Genomic DNA, 20,447 nt, shown 5'->3' with positions numbered 1-20,447 from the left:
ATCAAAAATGGACCCGTTTGTATTTTAATATGATTTAAATTGATCCGTTCAGACTTTAGTGCTTTAGTTACTTTATGTTAATATGCAAACTCATGAGGAGCTGGAGCCTCCAGGTCAGCTGCTAATGAACCACAATAAAGGAACCTCAGGGCACCCCCCCCCCCCTCTCCTCTCCCCTCCCCCTCTCCTCTCCCTCTCCCCCCCTCTCCCCCCCTCTCCTCTCCTCCCCCCCCCCCCCCCCTCTCTCCTCCTCTCCTCTCCTCTCCTCTCCCCCCCTCCCTCCTCTCCTCTCCTCTCCTCCTCCCTCTCCTCTCCTCTCCTCCTCTCCTCTCCTCCCCTCTCCTCTCCTCTCCCCCCCTCCTCTCCTCTCCTCCTCTCCTCTCCCCCCCTCTCCTCCCCCCTCCTCCCCCCCTCCTCTCCCCCCCCTCTTCCTCCTCTCCCCTTCCTCTCCTCTCCCTCCTCTCCTCTCCTCTCCTCTCCCCTCCCCTCCTCTCCTCTCCTCTCCTCTCCTCTCCTCTCCTCTTCCTCTCCTCTCCCCTCTCCTCTCTCTCCCCCCCCCCTCCTCTCTCCTCTCCTCTCCCCCCTCCTCTCCTCCCCCCTCCGGGGGCCTGTGGGAAGGGGGATTACCTCATTTCTCCTGGGGAATATGAAAAAGAAACAGATTATCATAAAGCTAAATCTCCAAGAGGAAGGAAGAAACTGATGAATGAACATCTGGATCATCTGCATAAAGCTGTGATGAGCTTTAGCTGAGCAGCACTTGATATTTACCTCGATATTTAAATATATATATTTAAATCGAGGTGTGTTGCTACTTTAATCTCCTTGCTTCAGACGTGCTGGATATTCCATATCATATTCCAACAGTCTCACCTGTGGCAGTAAATCAGCCGTTAGCAGGAAGTTGATGAGGGTTCGTTCAGCTTCGTAACAACGAGCTGCGCCTCTGCTTGACTTGTTTTCTGCTTTTCTCTTTTTTGGTTACATAATTATGTTTAGGGTTAGGGTTATGCCGTCAGGAATAATCTTTTCCTAAAACCCGCTGAGCGAAGTAGGCGGAGCCTGCTGCAGCCGTTGGGTGGATGTGAGCACCTCAGCTCCATCCCGAACCCGTTGGTACAGTGATGCATCCTCCTCCATGGAGCCGCTGGGCCAGAGTAATCCTGCAGGGCTGAAGGGGTCCTGGGGGGGTCAGGATCTGCGGGTTTAATGGCCACTGGGGACGAGCAGGAGGAAAAGCCTTAGTGCTGCGTCTGTTAGCCGCTCAGGACCAGCTGCCAGGACCACTCGGTCCAGCATACGGGCCAGCCCCCCCCCCCCGATCAGCTGAGAGTGTCTCTGCAGGCCTGAAATGCCTCTTCTGAACTACTGCCTTAACTTAATGACTTCTTCAATAATGGTTCTGTTCGGTGGATTGTTGCGTAGCAACAGATGGCAGACTCAGCCGCAGGACCGAGCAGAGCTGAGAAGCAACAAAAAGGAAGTTGAAGTAGAACAAGTTGGACAATAACGTCAGCAACCACACGTCAATCATCACTTTAATTAATTATCAAATATTCTGCGCTGGGATTCCAAATCCAAACTGAACCGACACGAGTCCCTCCGACGTGTTTCAGGGTTTGGAGCCGACAGAGGAACCTGAAGGTGATGGGCTCCACTCATGGGGAGGCAGTGAGCCTTTGTTTGTGAGGGTCAGGTCCTTCGGGTCAAGCATCGCCCTCCCACATCTTTCATGTCGCTGCCCCGGAAGAAATTCAGAAGACAACATAACCATAGAAACTGGCTCAGCCTGTTGCTATGGAGAGACGCCCATGTGCCTCAGTGCAGCCATGTGAGGGACGTTAAAGCTCTTTTGATGGCAACTGACACATTCATTTATTAAACTGGAGTTTAATGCGGCCCTGCAGGTTGTTTATAATTCCCGTCCTCACATTCGGATCAGTGATACTTTCAGCCTGGTTACAACCGAAGCTGTTGATTCTCAGCTGCTCCATAAATCCTGAAGCTTATCAAAGATGTCCAACTGCATCGTCTCTCGTTCATCTATATGTTCGATGTGTACTTTATTGCAGTCTCGGGCGGTTGTAGTTCAGCTCGGTTTGACTCAAAGTCACTTCTCTCAGTTAATAATCCAACTCTAGTTTCTCTATCAAAAACATTGGTGACCTGTTTTGGCTCCACGGAACAGATACTTTCAGACGTTGGGTTCTTGTGGACTAAACGATCCACGTGAAGAGCTGCTATTGTCGTCCCTGGCAGATCGCTTGCTTCAGATGGTTGTTTGGTCATTCTTCCTCCGACTGGGGTTTACAGTGTGATTCACATCCCTCCATCTGAACCAGCGGTGTTCAGTTAGGGCTGAGCCACGTTTCAGAGAGAGCTGTGAACTTCTTCTTCAGTTCTCTGAGTCAGTGGGTGATTATTACTGACAATGGAATATTGTTGGAGTTTATGTTTGATCCTCTTCACAAACCTTCAAGAAGGCTGGATATCCATTTTCTGAACGCTCCATTTTCTGAACGCTGCCAGACATGTAGGGAGATCCAGTTCTTAGAGACGAGGGTGGTGGCTATGAGCACGAAGCAACTGAAGATGGACACGGGGCAGACACAAGGGTTCTGCCTGACCCAGAATACAAAGCACATAATGATTTGCCACCATTGCAGAAATCCTTATCTGGACCCGGAATGAAAGGTCTCAGCTCGAACACCAGTGAGCAGTTCATGTTGTATCAGGGCTGAAGTCAGGACCAAATGGAGGGTGCAAGATAAACACGAGGCCAGATACAAAGGTGGTTCTCAGTGTCGAGACCCAAAGACCCGTGGCCCCAGGTTATGAAGGACCTGAGAAACATGGAGGAGAAACATGGAGGCTCCTCCACTGATCCACAGTCCACAGATGAGATGAGAAAAACAAGGTGCCGAAAGGTGAACAGACTCTAGAGGGCAGCAACGCGCTGGCAAATGAGTCAGGATCCTGATTCGAACCTCCTCCCCCTCCCTCCTCTCCTCTCCTCTCCCCCCTCTCCCCTCCCCTCTCCTCCTCTCCTCTCCCCTCCCCTCCCCTCCTCTCCTCCTCTCCTCTCCTCCCTCCTCTCCTCTCCTCTGCTCTCCTCTCCTCTCCCCTCCCCTCCTCTCCTCCCCTCTCCTCCTCTCTCCTCTCCTCTCCTTCCTCTCCTCTCCTCTCCCTCCTCCTCTCCTCTCTCCTCTCCTCTCTCCTCTCCTCCTCCCCTCTCCTCTCCCCTCCCCTCCCCTCCCCTCCTCTCCTATGACATAGCATGTGCAGATGTGCTGTCATCATCAGAGAAAGTAATTTAGACAGATTTGCTCCATATTCTCGGAATCATAAATGTATTTTCTTCCGTCTGCTCACTCATTATTGTAACATACTGTAGCTGCACTGCATAAATAAACCTGCCACTGTATTACTGTATTATTATAGTTGTATAGTAGTATTATTATAGTTGTATAGTACTATTATTATAGTTGTACAGTACTATTATTATAGTTGTATAGTACTATTATTATAGTCCATCTCAATCAGCACAATCTGGCCCACCTGTTCTTTCCTCAGGTATTTAAACTCCCTGTCTGGCTCTCTCTCTTCACCAGGTTGTTTGGTGCTCATACCAGAACGTTCAGCATTGATCTCTTGGTACCCACCTGCCTGTCCTTGACCTGCCTGTTCTTGACCTGCCTGTCCTTGACCTGCCTGTCCTTGACCTGCCTGTTCTTGACCTGCCTGGTCTTGACCTGCCTGTTCTTGACCTGCCTGTCCTTGACCTGCCTGTCCTTGACCTGCCTGTCCTTGACCAGCCTGTCCTTGACCTGCCTGTCCTTGACCTGCCTGTTCTTGACCTGCCTGTTCTTGACCTGCCTGTCCTTGACCTGCCTGTCCTTGACCAGCCTGTCCTTGACCTGCCTGTCCTTGACCTGCCTGTCCTTGACCTGCCTGTCCTTGACCTGCCTGTCCTTGACCAGCCTGGTCTTGACCTGCCTGGTCTTGACCTGCCTGTCCTTGACCTGCCTGGTCTTGACCTGCCTGTTCTTGACCTGCCTGTTCTTGACCTGCCTGTCCTTGACCTGCCTGTCCTTGACCTGCCTGGTCTTGACCTGCCTGTCCTTGACCTGCCTGTCCTTGACCTGCCTGTCCTTGACCTGCTGTTCTTGACCTGCCTGTCCTTGACCTGCCTGTCCTTGACCTGCCTGTCCTTGACCTGCCTGGTCTTGACCTGCCTGTCCTTGACCTGCCTGTCCTTGACCTGCCTGTCCTTGACCTGCCTGTTCGGTCCTGCTAAACTTCCATATCTTCTGTTTAACCAAATCTCTGCCCGATCCTCGTCTGTTACTCTCTGTCTGAGTTTTACACGTTCTTGGATGTTTTCACCTCAGTGGATTATTGAATTTAGAGCTTAATTTGGTGTGAGCTCTCCTGATCTCAAACTGCTTTTAAATAAAATCAGATTTCCTACTATTTGTGTGCTGCATCTGAGTCCTGTCTGGACCCAGCAGACTTCAGAACCCCAGAAGTGCTTTGAGCAGATTGAGGGGCTCCTGTAGCAGCATGAGGGTTAGGGTTAGGGTCGTTAGGGTTGTTAGGGTTAGGGTCGTTAGGGTTATGGCATGGATGAACATTCATTGGGAAGAGTAACCCACTAGACCCCCCCCCCCCCCTTCATATGCTTATGTCCAGTTCACTTCTTGAGACAATACAGTTCTTGCTTCTTCCTTCATATCATCTGCCGTTCATTTTGGATTACCCTTGGCTCTGTCGACATAACCCGCAACTCGACGGGACCACTGGGGCCATGGGGGTCATCAGGGTTAGGGTTTGGGTTAGAGGGTTAGGGTTAGGGGTTAAGGTTGGGGTTAGCGGTTATGGTTAGGGTTGGGGTTAGGGGTTAGGGGTTAGGGTTAGGGTTAGGGTTAGAGGGTTAGGGTTAGGGTTAGGGGTTAAGGTTGGGGTTAGCGGTTATGGTTAGGGTTAGGGTTAGGGTTAGGGTTAGGGTTAGGGTTAGGGGTTAGGTTTGGGATTAGAGGGTTAGGGTTAGGGGTTAAGGTTGGGGTTAGAGTTGGGGTTCGGGTTGGAGTTAGGGTTAGCGGTTAGGGTTAGGGTTGGGGTTAGAGGGTTAGGGTTAGGGTTGGGAATAGGGTTGGGGTTAGGGTTAGGGTTAGGGTGGGGTTAGGGGTTAGGGTTAGGGTTAGGGTTGGGGTTAGGGTTAGGGGTTAAGGTTGGGGTTAGGGTTGGAGTTAGGGTTGGGGTTAGAGGGTTAGGGTTAGGGGTTAAGGTTGGGGTTAGGGTTGGGGTTAGGGGTTAGGGTTGGGGTTAGGGGTTAGGGTTAGGGTTGGGGTTAGGGTTAGGGTTGGGGTTAGGGGTTAGGGTTGGGGTTGGGGTTAGGGTTAGGGTTGGGGTTGGGGTTGGGGTTAGGGTTGGGGTTAGGTTAGGGTTGGGGTTAGGGGTTAGGGTTAGGGTTGGGGTTGGGGTTGGGGTTAGGGTTAGGGGTTAGGGTTGGGGTTGGGGTTAGGTTAGGGTTAGGGTTGGGGTTGGGGTTGGGGTTGGGGTTAGGGTAGGGTTAGGGGTTAGGGTTAGGGTTGGGGTTGGGGTGGGGTTAGGGTTAGGGTTAGGGTTGGGGTTGGGGTTGGGGTTAGGGTTAGGGTTGGCCCTCTACGTCACCCTTGTCCTGACCTTGCGGGAGTCTCTCGGGAGTATTACGATACCGTGAGGCGGTAGGAGCAACTTCACTTCCTCCTTATATATACCTGGAACCCAACAGCTGCAGGAAGAGAATGGTCCCAGCCTGGGGCTGCTGTTCCTGCTCTCCTGTTTCATGGGCTTTAATATCAGAAGCCGAAACTTCATTTGCAACGACCCTTGTAGTTTATTAGCGTGTCCTCAAAGCAGCTGGAGGACACAAAGTAATGGACAGAAATAATGATTCAAAGGATTTTACAATAATAACCTCGAATTCTTTCAATAATTACCGATTATCATTCGTACCTTTTACATTTTTATTAATTTCCTTGGCTTATTTTCTAAAGTGCATCAGCTGGCTCATAAAAATATGTGGAAATGGAAAACAGCCGGTCACTGAGATCGATCCATTGTGTGTGTGTGTGTGTGTGTGTGTGAGAGTGTGTGTGTGTGTGTGTGTGTGTGTGAGTGTGAGTGTGTGCGTGTGAGTGTGAGTGTGTGTGTGTGTGAGTGTGAGTGTGTGTGAGTGTGTGTGTGAGTGTGAGTGTGTGAGTGTGTGTGTGTGTGTGTGTGTTGTGTGTGTGTGTGTGTGTGTGTGTGTGTGTGTTGTGTCGACATGCATAGGTTCAACCATGGACAGTTTATTAGGGACTCCGTTACCTTGTTCAATCACAGCTCTTCAGAAACTCAGCAAAGTGATGCGACGGCAGTTTTGGACCATGTGAGCCTCCTCAAATGTGTTTGGACGCAGACACATCAGAAATATATGTAGAAAATATGGTTGGATGACACAATTTGGCACTTTGTTCGAGGTGGAATCAGTTTGTTCTCATCTCTGAGGCACAATGTATGATGAGAGAATCATTGCAGATTCTTCTTCTTGAGCCCTTTCCTCCCATTCCGGGTCAGATAGCTGCATGTATGGGAGGGGAGGGCACGCCACACCTTGGAGCCAGACTCCAGCTCATCGCCCTATGCGAGCATTTGGGGGTTTGAAGGTGCCTCGGTGGTGCCCTGAAGGTGTCCTGGCACCTCCCCTACTACCAAAACACTGTTCTGTCCAAATAGGTCTTGAGCTGAGAACCCTCCGCTGCTTCCACCGCCCGAGTTATAATAACCGGTGACCACACAACCACTAAGGTGACATCAGGCAGGCTGAGTTTATATAGCTCTTAGACTAAAAAGTGATCATTTGCAACTAGAGTCTACTAGTAATGACCAGAAAGTGCACCGACAGTCAAATGTCACGGTCATACAACAACCCAAATTCATTTCAATGAAATAATAATAAGGTTTAAAAGATTACAGATATAGATCCAGACACACTGTGTATTAGCAAAGACAGAGCTAATCTTTTTAGCCAAGTTTGGCCTTTAAAACAGTGGAACAACCTGTGATCATTTCAATATGAGTCTGGGTTCAATCAACACCAAAACAAGTGCAAATATTCTAAAAAAGAGCACAGGTGGACAACGTAATGCAGGCAGGTGTTCACGATGGCACCTCACATTTCCGCACAACTCTGACCACTAACGTGTATTTGTTAGTCAAATTAGCATATAATCCCAATCATAAAAAGTACATAAAGCAAGGTTTTATATATATGTATATATTAGGACAAAATGATTTTTAATAGTTGTAGTATTGTTGTTAACTTATAGTAAGTTAACAACAATACTAATAAGATCGCGCCATATCAGTATCTGGTCGTGACAAATCATTTTAAAATCCCTTTGAGCGTCACAGTGTCTGTCTCCATCATGTGGAGGACATTTGTGGTTTCTAAATGACTTTAGAAACCTCAGATCTTAATTTCCTGTCTACAGATGCTCAGCCTCATTCAGCACGTTCCCAGTCACATGGAAATATTAGTTAAGGATTTTCTGGTAAGAATGTTTAGGAACCAGTTGAAGTTAGGGTTAGGGGTTAGAGTTAGGGGTTAGGGTTAGGGTTAGGGTTAGGGGTTAGGGTTAGGGTTAGGGGTTAGGGTTAGGGTTAGGGGTTAGGGTTAGAGGGTTAGGGTTAGGGGTTAGGGTTAGGGGTTAGGGGTTAGGTTAGGGTTAGGGTTAGGGTTAGGGTTAGGGTTAGGGGTTAGGGTTAGAGGGTTAGGGTTAGAGGGTTAGGGTTAGGGGTTAGGGTTAGGGTTAGGGTTGGGTTAGGGTTAGAGGGTTAGGGTTAGGGGTTAGGGGTTAGGGGTTAGGTTAGGGTTAGGGGGTTAGGGTTAGAGGGTTCGGGTTAGGGTTCGGGTTAGAGGGTTAGGGTTAGCGGGTTCGGGTTAGGGGTTAGGGTTAGGGTTAGGGGTTAGGGTTCGGGTTAGGGTTAGGGGTTAGGGTTAGAGGGTTAGGGTTAGAGGGTTAGGGTTAGGGTTCGGGTTCGGGTTAGGGTTCGCGGGTTAGGGTTAGCGGGTTAGGGTTCGAGGGTTAGGGTTCGGGTTAGGGTTAGGGGTTAGGGTTAGGGGTTAGGGTTAGGGTTTTTTTTTATTTTTACAAACGCTACATTTCACAACAGGCAGCAGAACTCTGATATTATTTAACGGTTTCCTCAGAATTTGAAAACATAAAACCCATTTAGGCCTTTGGACTTTCATCCATCCTTCATCTTCACGTCATGATGAAGAACACGGTTAAATTTCACTAAGATATTAAATTTGAACGTTAAGACAAAATGCCGCCATGTACGAGTTTAGTCTCCGTTTGTCAATAAAGTTTGGTCATTCATTATGATTGTTATTTATTAATGATTATTTATGCATTTTTGAATTGATTGATCTTCACTCCTCTTCTAGCCTCTTTAGTTTTGCTCCATTTAGTCAGCAGATGGTTAAAATATGAACTTAATGAAGTTGTTTATTCCGTGACTGACCAGTAGGTGGCGCCACTGTCAGGTTCAGGTCGCACCGCCTCTTTTATTCTGCACTTGATATTTATGCATTTAACATAGAACACTAACACAGAGGGTTAGAGCAGGTTAAACGAGACTGTGCACGACACGTGCACGTCACCACGGCTCCATGCTGATGGTGCTCCCAGGTCACACGTGCACGTCACCACGGCTCCATGCCGATGGTGCTCCCAGGTCGCACGTGCACGTCACCACGGCTCCATGCCGATGGTGCTCCCAGGTCGCACGTGCACGTCACCACGGCTCCATGCCGATGGTGCTCCCAGGTCGCACGTGCACGTCACCACGGCTCCATGCCGATGGTGCTCCCAGGTCACACGTGCACGTCACCACGGCTCCATGCTGATGGTGCTTCCAGGTTCTTCTGCTGGAGGGTGAATATTGATCAGGTGCAAATGTGCTGCTCAGCTTCTCTGAACGAGAACGAAGAAGGAGCAGAGCTCTCGAACCGTCATGTCGGGCAGGACGGAGTGTTGACAGGTGTGAGTGTTCAGGTGAAAGGGGCCGGAGCCTCAGGAGCAGCCGGAGGCTCCGGCTGCTGTCTCCTCAGACTGGAATTGGTGGTTTCCAGGAACCGCTGTAACTCGTCCTCCTCCTTGAACCGTTTTGCTTGCGCACACACACACACACGCGCGCGTGCACACACACACACACACACACACACAACACACGCGCGCGTGCACACACACACACACACACACACACACACACGCGCGTGCACACACACACACGCACACACACACACGTGCAGCATTTTCCAGGACCCAATAAAAGGCAACACACACTCCAGTTAACACACTTTTCCACACAGCTCCCGCTGGCTGAGGTCTGTGCCGGACTCCTGTGGACCAGCTGCTGCCCATCAGTGGTGCTGCTCCTCTGGCTCGTGCTGCCTGACAGGACCACAACGGCTCGCTACACCTCCGTGTGCTCTTGAACATGGATGTCCTCACAGCATGGGCCATGGCTGACCCTGCCATGGCTCGGCTCCTGTGGGTCCTGGTTCTGATGCTGGTCACCCTGCTGCTCTGGATTTGCTTCTGGTGCTACGGCTGGAACCAGAGCACCTCACCATCACTGGAGAAGTATCTGGCAGGTGTGTGGTGCCTCTGCGGTTGTGTGGAGGCTCTTTCAGGACTTCAACACTGGGTTTGTTGGAAGACGTCAACCAGAGCGAATGAATGTTTTTTCCTTCCATTTTCCAACGTTTAGGCTGCGTTTTGGCTCTAAATCCACTTTAAGGTTGATGCTGCTGTAGTCTTAGTAGTAGTTAAACACTGGGTTCTTTCCCAGATTCAGCAAAAACATCTTTTAAGATGGAGCTGTGATGCATCCCAGATACACTCGGGACCCCTCCATGGTACCGTGTGACCACACGGCAACGCTGCACCGCGACATGAAAGAGTCTTTCTGATGACTCGGGAACTTAATGTCATCTTCTGTTCTGATGTTCTCACTCAGAAGCTGTCACCCATATGGCTTTATTTGTCTTTAAAGTGATGCTTCTCTTTTCACTTTCCCCTACAGTGATGGTAAAAGACTCCAAGACTAAATCTCCAACTCAGGTGAGCCACTGTCAGGTATTTCTGTCTTCCCTCTTCGACCATGTGTGCAGCACTGATTTGTTGGGTCATTAGTTCATGTCATGTGAAGGACAGCGGTTCAAACGTAGCATGCTGTATCAAAGGTTTGGGGTTCTGGAGGGTTCCGATCAGGCTGCGATCAAAAATGTCCCATAAACGTCTCGCTGGTGTCAGAGTTGCCTGAACATGCCACCGCCACCAGGTCCTGGTCCTGTGATCATCTACTGTCCATCACTGACCTCTCAGCAGGCTGATCACTGGTGGAAACACCAGCACGCCACGTTTGCGCCTCCACCTTGGAACCTCTAAAAGAAATGGGCCGGATGGATGAGAAACTCGGGTCAGCTCTGATAAATGAGCCCGTTAGAGCCCATTTATGCTTGGAGGGGGTGGCCGGGCGGCCGGAGGCGGCTCCATGCGCTCCGCACCCGGAGGCGCGTCTCTGGCGGCTGCACGTGCCCGTGACCTCTGGGCGATCGCCCGGGATTTGAACCTGATGGAAGCGAGGCGTCCTGCTGCCTTCACAGCGAACATGCGGTTACACAACGGTGCTTTTCAGAACGTTGCATGCCTCACAAGTCTGAACACTCGATTACTTCAGGAGACAAACCGGCCCTCATCCCGGCCCAATTATCGATCCGCCTGCTTTCCCACAAACTCTGCTATAGGTGACGCAAAGTTTAAAAGGGATGTAAGCGAATAAGCGCTTTTAAAAGCTGCACTAGACAACTATTGTGAACGATGATGAATGGCTGTTAGTTGGACTCCAACAACAGCACAAATAATTTAGCCTTTGTTTACCTGCCAACGTGAATCAGAATCAAAGATGTTTGAATGAGGAAGCTTTTGTCCGGCTCAGTCCGGCCGTGCCAAATATCCAGAACATTTCCAGTGGCTGAGATGTGAAACTGACTGGGCGAAATCAAATCTGTTCCACTTTGGCCACTGATGATTTAAGCTAACAGACGTTTGAAACGATCTTAAAATGACTCCCGACTGAAGATCTTGGACTAAAGGGGAGATTAACAACACATACTTTGAAGCAAATGCATGTTCCATGAATCCTTTTGGTGATTCCAGAAGAAGAAAAAATCCAAGGAAAAAGGAGGTGTTCCTGGACAGACACAGGACGCGGTGCTGCAGGAGACTTCGGCCCTCGGACAGGAGTCGCCACAGCCCAAACGGAGGCGACGTGGGCGTAAAGCCGGGCTGGAGACGGAGGAGCGTCCCCAGAAGGTGAGGAGTGAATTTCCTCCGCCATGCAGAGCGACTCCCGGCGTGTTGATGAAATAACTCCGTTTCTACATTTATCACACATCAGTTTACATGAAAGAGCACTTTTGGGATTTAATTTCAACATGTTTGTCACATTTCCTGAATACACACACCAACGATGCATTACACAACAACACAATAAAGAGATGCGAGTCCCCAAAAGCCTTTGCAGCTTTTCGCCCCTGTCGGCCACCGTAGGAACGAGTGGAGAACCCGCAACTGTCAAACAATGGAAACACGTCACACTTATATTCCCTCACACGATGAGAAAAGCCAACTTTGTTGATGTGCTCGTCTATTTTAATCCCCTGTCGCGTGCATGAAACGCGCGTGTCTGTAGAGGTTGCAGACGCGTCACTTGTGCGCGTAGAGTCTCTGGAAGCGTCTCAAACCCGCAGTGCAGCGTCACGTTTCACGCTTTCTGCAGTCTGACGCGTTTCTACACGCGCGCAGCCGAGCTCGCGGTCGGACCTTCGCCCTGTCCCGGAAGCATGCGGCGTGCGGGCGGGGGGCCCCCTCCTCCTCCGCAGTCCCGCAGCTCTGCGAGAATGACCGAGCAGACGGGTCCCAGACGCGGTCCCAGTTCGGCATGGAGCGGTTCTGGTGAGCGCATCGGTGGCGCCACTGCAGCGAGCCCACAGTGAGACTCTCGGATCAGAACCGCCTTCACCCGCGTGAGTATGCAGCGCTTGGTTCTTTTGCCGCATAGCCGAGGCTGCGACTGGGATGTTAGGATGTCGCTGGAGGCGCGCGCACGTTGGAAAACGCTGATAGATTCGTGCATTTATTCCTTTTGCACCATCCCCACGCGCCAGAACATCCAGAACAGCCTGGATCCAGAACCGCAATGGTGCGTGATGAACACGCAGGCACCCACTGAAGCCCATCGAGTGAAGGAGGGAAAGAATCCAAAGGCCGCGCTAACTTTCTTTCATCCTCGAGCGCTGCCAGTCCCAAGAGCACGCTTTTCGCGGTCTTTGCGGTTGCCTGGTAACCGCGTCACACCGCCTGGTCGCTGCTGCTGGTGGCACCCTAACCCAGGAGGACGTCGCGAGTGAAGCACCTCTGTCTAGAACAGCTGGCTCTGCGTCACACTGCAGAGGTGCGAAGACCAAAAATACAGTTGGTTGAGATGGTGCACATAAATAACTCAGCGTGGTCTTCATGACACATTTACTGTAGCGTAACGTGAGCATCTTCAGGGCTAGGCTAGCAGTAGCTCAGGCTGCAGGGGACCTTGGGAGGACAGCACGCCTTTAGAGCACCACCCAGGTTCCCTTGAGCAAGGCACCAAACCGCCTGGATGATTCAGGGCTGCGTGATGGTCCAGAGAGCAACGTTCCTCCCGAGCTGGTCACGTTTGCGAGGAGTTGAGCACTTTGGACCCTGTTTACTTGTTTTAAACCATCTTTGTTTTTTAAGCCATAATCCCAAAAGATGATGATGAAAATGACAGCATGTATGCTCAAATATGTGCCTGTTAGTTGCTAGTATAGCATATATATGCACACATATATACACATATATATGCACATATATATGCACACATATATGTGTGCATATATATGTGCATATATGTGTGCATATATGCACATATATATACACATATATATGCACATATATATGCACACATATATACACATATATATGCACATATATATGTGTGCATATATATGTGCATATATATATGCATATATGCACACATATATACACATATATATGCACACATATATGCACACATATATGCACACATATATACACATAATATATGCACACATATATGTGTGCATATATATATGCATATATGTGCATATATGCATATATATATGCACATATATGCACGTGTGCAGGTTGTACAGTGCATTTAGAATAAAGGAGGTTGTTTGGATATAACATACACTTGTGATATAATGTAACACTGAATGTATAACGAACAGTCTGACCCGTGCTGGAGGCTGGTCAACCGAGTCAGAACCAGTCTGACGCTATTCTTGGGAGTTTCTTGTTTCCTCTGGTCGGATCAGAGGAGCTGGTTTTAGCTGAGTCACAGCTAAAATGGAAGAACGCTGACGTTCCAGCAGCAGCCTGATGCTCACGCTGCCGAGTCATTGCAGAGCTGGTGCAGAATGGCGACGCCTCACTGTTGCCGTTGGTTACACCCACGGTGAACTGTATTGGGGGGGGGTGGTTTACATGTAGCAACATGATGTAGCGGCTGTATCATCCCAACCAGAACATATTAAAACGGCAGCAGTCATATTGTGTCCATACAATCTTCTGCACTAGCTTAATGTTGTCATGTGTTTGGAGACACTTAGCAGCTGTTGGTCTTGGAGCTTGAGGTTTGACCTCCTGTCAGGACTTTGGGTCAGCACCAGGACACTCTGGGAAAGCTAAAAGCCTTTTTCTGTACATAATTTACTTAACTTTATTAAAATGGGCGAAATGATGCTGTCTGCCAGACAGTCTGGAATCTGTTCTTAAGTCACCTTCTATCAACCTTTTATTTCCTCATCCAGACCATGGAGGAGGAGTCAGGGCCCAAGAAGAACCCTTTAATCCGGGCTTCATCGGAGGAGCGCTCCAGCGATCCCAACTGCTGTTCGTCTCCTGGCGACACGCTGCCCTGGAACCTGCCCAGGCACCACCGCATGAAGCGCTCCAAGTCTGCCTCTGGAGACGTGCTGGATCCAGCCGAGAGGGCCGTCATCCGCATCGCAGGTAGGACGCTGCTGAGGCCCCAGCCCAGGGGGGCCGGCAGGTTCTGGTTCCTCCGGTCAGCTGGGCCTCGTCAGAGTTTCTGGAGAGGTTCTGGATGTGAGCAGGGTGCCGAGGACAGATGTTCTCCATCAGTTCTGAGGGCAGATGTTCTCCATCAGTTCTGAGGACAGATGTTCTCCATCAGTTCTGAGGACAGATGTTCTCCATCAGTTCCACGAATATATATGCGCCGTTCTCCAGCTGTGATTGAGACGGCCAGAAGGGGGCGCTGTAGCGCCCATGTGAGATGTGATCTCAACTCACCCTTCTTCCATCCACCCATCCATCCACCCACCACCCACCCATCCATCCATCCATCCACCCATCCACCACCCACCCACCCATCCATCCATCCATCCACCCACCACCCACCCACCCACCACCCACCCACCCATCCATCCACCCATCCACCCATCCACCATCCACCCACCCACCCACCCATCATCCATCCATCCATCATCCACCCACCCACCACCCACCCACCACCCATCCATCCACCCATCCACCCATCCACCACCCACCCACCCACCACCCATCCATCCACCCATCCACCCATCCACCCACCCACCCACCATCCATCCATCCATCCACCCATCCATCCACCCACCCACCCATCCATCCACCCATCCACCACCCACCCACCACCCACCCACCCATCCATCCCATCCATCCATCCATCCATCCATCCATCCATCCATCCATCATCCACCCACCCACCCACCCATCCACCCAACCATCCATCCATCCATCCGGTGCTCCGTTAGCATCGATGGTTGGTTTCTGGTGTTTGTTGTCCTGGGACCAGGAGCAGTGAAGCTCTGGAACATCCACCTCCATGGAACTTCGCCCTAGTTTTAAGCGTATTTGTTATCAAGTGGTCATCACCTTAACCAGGTGAGGAAACCAGCAGGTCCAGCAGTCTCTTCCCAGGGAAGCTGCGTGGAATAATCCTTCCAGCAAGCTCGAGGTCTTTTTTGGAGTTGTGAACCGAACCGTATGATCACCCAAGGGATGGAATCTGGTTATCATGCAGAAAAATGGCTTTCTTTCCCACCTCCGAGGAGGGTACCTTCACCACTAATCTCCTCATTTATTAAACAGCACTGGTTGGGGAGATTATCAGGACAAACTACCCCTGACAGCTGCTGCCTGGATGCAGGTCCCGGTCCTCCAGAGCCACGGACAAGCTGAGTTCTCTGTCCTTCCGGGCAGAAAATGCTTCTCCGAGGAATGTGGATCTGAGGTGAAAGCAATGTCTGCATGGTAGGAGAGAGCACCTCTGCTTTAGTGGGGATTTAAGGGCATTAACTGCCTTTGATTTAGGGAAAGGCGGTCGTGCAATACAACCGCGGAACACTTGGGGGCAGCGTGCTCTGCTGACAGTGAGCACGTTTCCTCTTTACCCTCACTGCCAGTCCTGCTAGGATGTAGCGTTGTGTTTGTGTTTGATTTGAACTGAAAATGAAATGAAATGATCTGAAGGTGCCAGCGCTGCACGGCCAAAGCCCAGCATGGCGACACAGAGCCAGCAGGAGGAATTCCACAGACGTCCCCTCATCTCACAGATACAAATTGTTCCAGCTTCCAACGACTTCCAACAACTGGCAGGTCCAGTTGCACCAGTAGCAGGAGCATTGCTCGGTCTGTGACTGGTGTGTTACTGGGAAGAGGCACCCGTGTCCGTCTCTGGGGCGCGTGGGTCTATAACAGGATCAGTGACTCCGTCTCAAGTGGTACCAACTACGCCGGTATGTCACCACTGCTGCTCCTTTAAGAGGGAGGTTCTGATATGTGAAGGGCAATTTCCCAAGTAAAGGAGGGGAGTGGTGGTGCCAGTGGTCCGGAATGAAATCTGGAGCTTTATAGGGGGACACTGTCTCTGAGTGTGGACAAGAAAGAGGGTGGGGACTCAGAGAGCTGTCCAAGTATCCCGGGGTGTGTGGCAGACGTTAGCAGAACGTTCAGAGAGTGAAGGGTTCCCTGTTCAGTTCAGCCTGAGATAAACCATGTCCATGCCCACGTGTGAGCCGGGTCAGCGCCTGTTGGACGAGCAGGATTACGTGCAAGCCTATGAGAACGTCAGAGAGAAGTACAAAGGTAAAGACGCCCCTGCTTTGCTGTGCACGTGTGCCGTTCTCAGAGGGACGCTTCTAGAATTGGCTCTACCCACCTCAGACACACCCACTCAGCGTGGGAGCCAGAGGAAGCAGCACGTTTGTTCCGGACAGAGACGTCAGGTCTGACATCTCAGGTTGGGAGATGTGGGACAGGGTGGTGAGAACACACACGTTGGCAGCGAGGAGAGCTGGCGGCCGGCGGGGGGGGGCGCCGACTCTCTGGGTAAACAGGACTCGCTACAGACCATCTTTAGGACCACAGGTCCACACAGGCCAACACGGGCCAGTCAGAACCTGGAGTCCTCCCTGTTTGCTGCTGTTCCAGCAGAACCTGGAGCAGCTTTGAGCACCACGTCCTCCGTTTCGCTGCGCGGGGGGACGTGAACCCGATGATGTTGCTCCGCTTCAAGGAGCTTTAAAATAGAAAACCAATCCTGGATCGGAATTATGAGCCCTGTTTCCTCTCCACATGGAGTCTTGCTCAGGAACAACAATCTTACTGTTGGACCTGAACTGTTTCATCCAATCAAACCCCTCGGTTTTCTTCCCACGCGGTTTTGTGCTGGAGTGATCCTGCCGGGTCATCCCAGAATCCTCCTCTAACTTCCTGGTCCTGCCAGGATCTCACCTTGTTTTCCAAGACACTTCCTGACTGTTGTGACGGGGACGCTGAGCTGATTTGTGCAAGTGAACTCGATCCATTTGTCTCCATTCCCCATCCAGGTGATCGAATCAATAGAAATAAAGCAGGATCACTTTTGTTTTCCGGAGGATTCTGGGAGCATCCGTAGCCGTGTTCCACGAGAGCAGCACCCGGAAAAACTCTTCCTCTAGAATCCTCCACCTCATTTTCAGAAAAAAGGCACCGCAGGTGAGAACGTAGCTTCTCATCGCAATGACAGCGATGTTGCCAGAGGTTGCCAGAGGTTGCCAGAGGTTGCCAGAGGTTGCCAGGTTGCCAGAGATTGCCAGAAGTTGCCAGAGATTGCCAGGTTGCCAGAGGTTGCCAGAGGTTGCCAGAAGTTGCCAGAGGTTGTCAGAGGTTGCCAGAGGTTGCCAGAAGTTGCCAGAGGTTGCCAGAGGTTGCCAGGTTGCCAGAGGTTGCCAGAGGTTGCCAGAGGTTGCCAGAAGTTGCCAGAGGTTGCCAGAGGTTGCCAGGTTGCCAGAGGTTGCCAGAGGTTGCCAGAGGTTGCCAGAAGTTGCCAGAGGTTGTCAGAGGTTGCCAGAGGTTGCCAGAGGTTGCCAGGTTGCCAGAGGTTGCCAGGTTGCCAGAGGTTGCCAGAGGTTGCCAGGTTGCCAGAGGTTGATGCTCCTGTAAACATACAACCAGGAGTTGACGCAGTCCTCAAACAAGCTACGTCACAGCTTGTTGCACAACTGGTCATCACAACATGGTCGGCTGTCGGTTTGAGCATTCTGTACCTTGCTCAAGGGTACCGTGGTAGAAAGTGTCTGGGCACCTCCCATCTGGGACTGGAACCAAGAACCCTCCACTGCAGCCTGAGCTGCCCCCCTTGAAGGAGGATTTGGAGGCGGTTTGACTCCCTCAGGTCCTGGTGACCTTCAGGGATTTGGTGTAAACATTCTGAGGTCGACGCTGGGTCGGCTGCAGAAGCTCCTGCTCTGGTTCTGAGGTGTTTCTGGTCCACTTGGGTTGTTTTATATTGATTTCCATCATGATGGGAGATTTCACCACGCACGTGCATTTCCAACATTCTGGTTCTCTGCTCTTACGTGGGGGGGGGGGGGGGGGGGGGGGGGGGGGGGCGGGGGTTACTTATTTGTGCTTTTATAAGAAAATTCTAGGTTCTTTTCCAAGATGCTCGAAGCAGTGACACTGATATTATGTACATGAGTGTGTGTATGTGTGTGTGTGTGTATGTGTGTGTGCGTGTGTGTGTGTATGTGTGTGTGTGTGGTGTGTGTGTGTGTGAGTGGGTGTATGTGTGTGTGTGTGTGTATGAGAGTGTGTGTGTGTGTGAGAGTGTGTGTGTGTGAGAGAGTGTGTGTGTGTGTGTGTGTGTGTGTGTGTGTGTGAGTGGGTGTATGTGTGTGTGTGTGTGTGTGTGTGAGTGTTTAAATAGCACTGGGTTCCTTTCGAGGTCCTGACATCAGCCCTGTGAGTCGCTGCTGCCGTGGAAACGCCCCCCCCCCTTCCCCAGATCAGATTCCTGCAACTTGAGCTCAAACACAAAAATAGAAGCAGCGTCTGTGTTTGCATACCTGCCGTGCACCTGTACAGTCATGGATCCCTCACGCATCCATGTGATCAGTTGCTGCTGCCCTGAGAAAACTCGATTCAAATGAAGCTGATTTCACATCACTTCTATTTTCAAACGTTCTTCTGTGACAGTGAATTCAAAAGTTGTAAAATATATGAGAGCTCAGAAGGTTTTCAGGTGGAGTAACGTCTGAGGAAGGGTCCATTTCTTTGTGAACGTCTGAGGAAGGGTCCATTTCTTTGTGATACGTCTGAGGAAGGGTCCATTTCTTTGTGGAACGTCTGAGGAAGGGTCCATTTCTTTGTGGAACGTCTGAGGAAGGGTCCATTTCTTTGTGGAACGTCTGAGGAAGGGTCCATTTCTTTGTGAACGTCTGAGGAAGGGTCCATTTCTTTGTGGAACGTCTGAGGAAGGGTCCATTCTTTGTGGAACGTCTGAGGAAGGGTCCATTTCTTTGTGAACGTCTGAGGAAGGGTCCATTTCTTTGTGGAACGTCTGAGGAAGGGTCCATTTCTTTGTGGAACGTCTGAGGAAGGGTCCATTTCTTTGTGATACGTCTGAGGAAGGGTCCATTTCTTTGTGGAACGTCTGAGGAAGGGTCCATTTCTTTGTGGAACGTCTGAGGAAGGGTCCATTTCTTTGTGAACGTCTGAGGAAGGGTCCATTTCTTTGTGGAACGTCTGAGGAAGGGTCCATTTCTTTGTGGAACGTCTGAGGAAGGGTCCATTTCTTTGTGAACGTCTGAGGAAGGGTCCATTTCTTTGTGGAACGTCTGAGGAAGGGTCCATTTCTTTGTGGAACGTCTGAGGAAGGGTCCATTTCTTTGTGATACGTCTGAGGAAGGGTCCATTTCTTTGTGGAACGTCTGAGGAAGGGTCCATTTCTTTGTGAACGTCTGAGGAAGGGTCCATTTCTTTGTGGAACGTCTGAGGAAGGGTCCATTTCTTTGTGGAACGTCTGAGGAAGGGTCCATTTCTTTGTGAACGTCTGAGGAAGGGTCCATTTCTTTGTGGAACGTCTGAGGAAGGGTCCATTTCTTTGTGATACGTCTGAGGAAGGGTCCATTTCTTTGTGGAACGTCTGAGGAAGGGTCCATTTCTTTGTGGAACGTCTGAGGAAGGGTCCATTTCTTTGTGGAACGTCTGAGGAAGGGTCCATTTCTTTGTGGAACGTCTGAGGAAGGGTCCATTTCTTTGTGAACGTCTGAGGAAGGGTCCATTTCTTTGTGGAACGTCTGAGGAAGGGTCCATTTCTTTGTGAACGTCTGAGGAAGGGTCCATTTCTTTGTGAACGTCTGAGGAAGGGTCCATTTCTTTGTGGAACGTCTGAGGAAGGGTCCATTTCTTTGTGGAATGTCTGAGGAAGGGTCCATTTCTTTGTGATACGTCTGAGGAAGGGTCCATTTCTTTGTGGAACGTCTGAGGAAGGGTCCATTTCTTTGTGGAACGTCTGAGGAAGGGTCCATTTCTTTGTGGAATGTCTGAGGAAGGGTCCATTTCTTTGTGGAATGTCTGAGGAAGGGTCCATTTCTTTGTGGAATGTCTGAGGAAGGGTCCATTTCTTCGCTACATCAAAGCAGTGAAAATGATCTCCATCATCTATGGATGTAGGATCAAAGTGAGCTGAGTGTCTTTTGGGCGGAACCTCAGCTCTTTGATGTAAAACACGCATTTCCACCTTGATTCACACCTGAAACGTGTATCTGAGCAGAGATCCTCTGACCTCTGCTGGCAGAGGTCACGCTCATATTTTAGCTCCACGTTTGGTCACAGGGACACCTGATGCCACAGTACTAACCCAGATCTCTTTCTGCTGATTTAGCCTGCAGAACCTTCACACCTGTCTGTTGCTTCACACGAGGGTGGGAACTCAACTACCAACCTCCCATTTGTTCACAT

The 20,447-nt window shown here is 50.5% G+C and overlaps 1 protein-coding gene across 6 annotated transcripts in view; it reads left to right on the top strand.

The window, feature by feature from the left end:
- The first annotated feature begins 11,638 nt into the window (after positions 1-11,638).
- The window catches only part of pleca (plectin a), a 68,496-nt gene continuing 59,687 nt past the window's right edge, over positions 11,639-20,447 (top strand). For 3 of the 6 annotated variants that reach the window (XM_057021193.1, XM_057021195.1, XM_057021191.1), the window contains exon 1: positions 16,141-16,307. In XM_057021193.1, the coding sequence (XP_056877173.1) occupies positions 16,217-16,307 (91 nt within the window). In that variant the 5' untranslated portion in view covers positions 16,141-16,216. Of the gene's footprint in view, positions 12,125-13,969; positions 14,172-16,140; positions 16,308-20,447 lie in introns of those variants that run through there. The other 3 variants (XM_057021183.1, XM_057021182.1, XM_057021187.1) reach the window with 2 other exon arrangements.

This window comes from Takifugu flavidus, chromosome 21, assembly GCF_003711565.1.
Source record: "Takifugu flavidus isolate HTHZ2018 chromosome 21, ASM371156v2, whole genome shotgun sequence".
Lineage (NCBI taxonomy): Eukaryota > Metazoa > Chordata > Actinopteri > Tetraodontiformes > Tetraodontidae > Takifugu > Takifugu flavidus.
The sequence above is the reverse complement of the archived record's forward strand: the minus strand, read 5'-3'. Positions and strand labels throughout refer to the sequence as shown.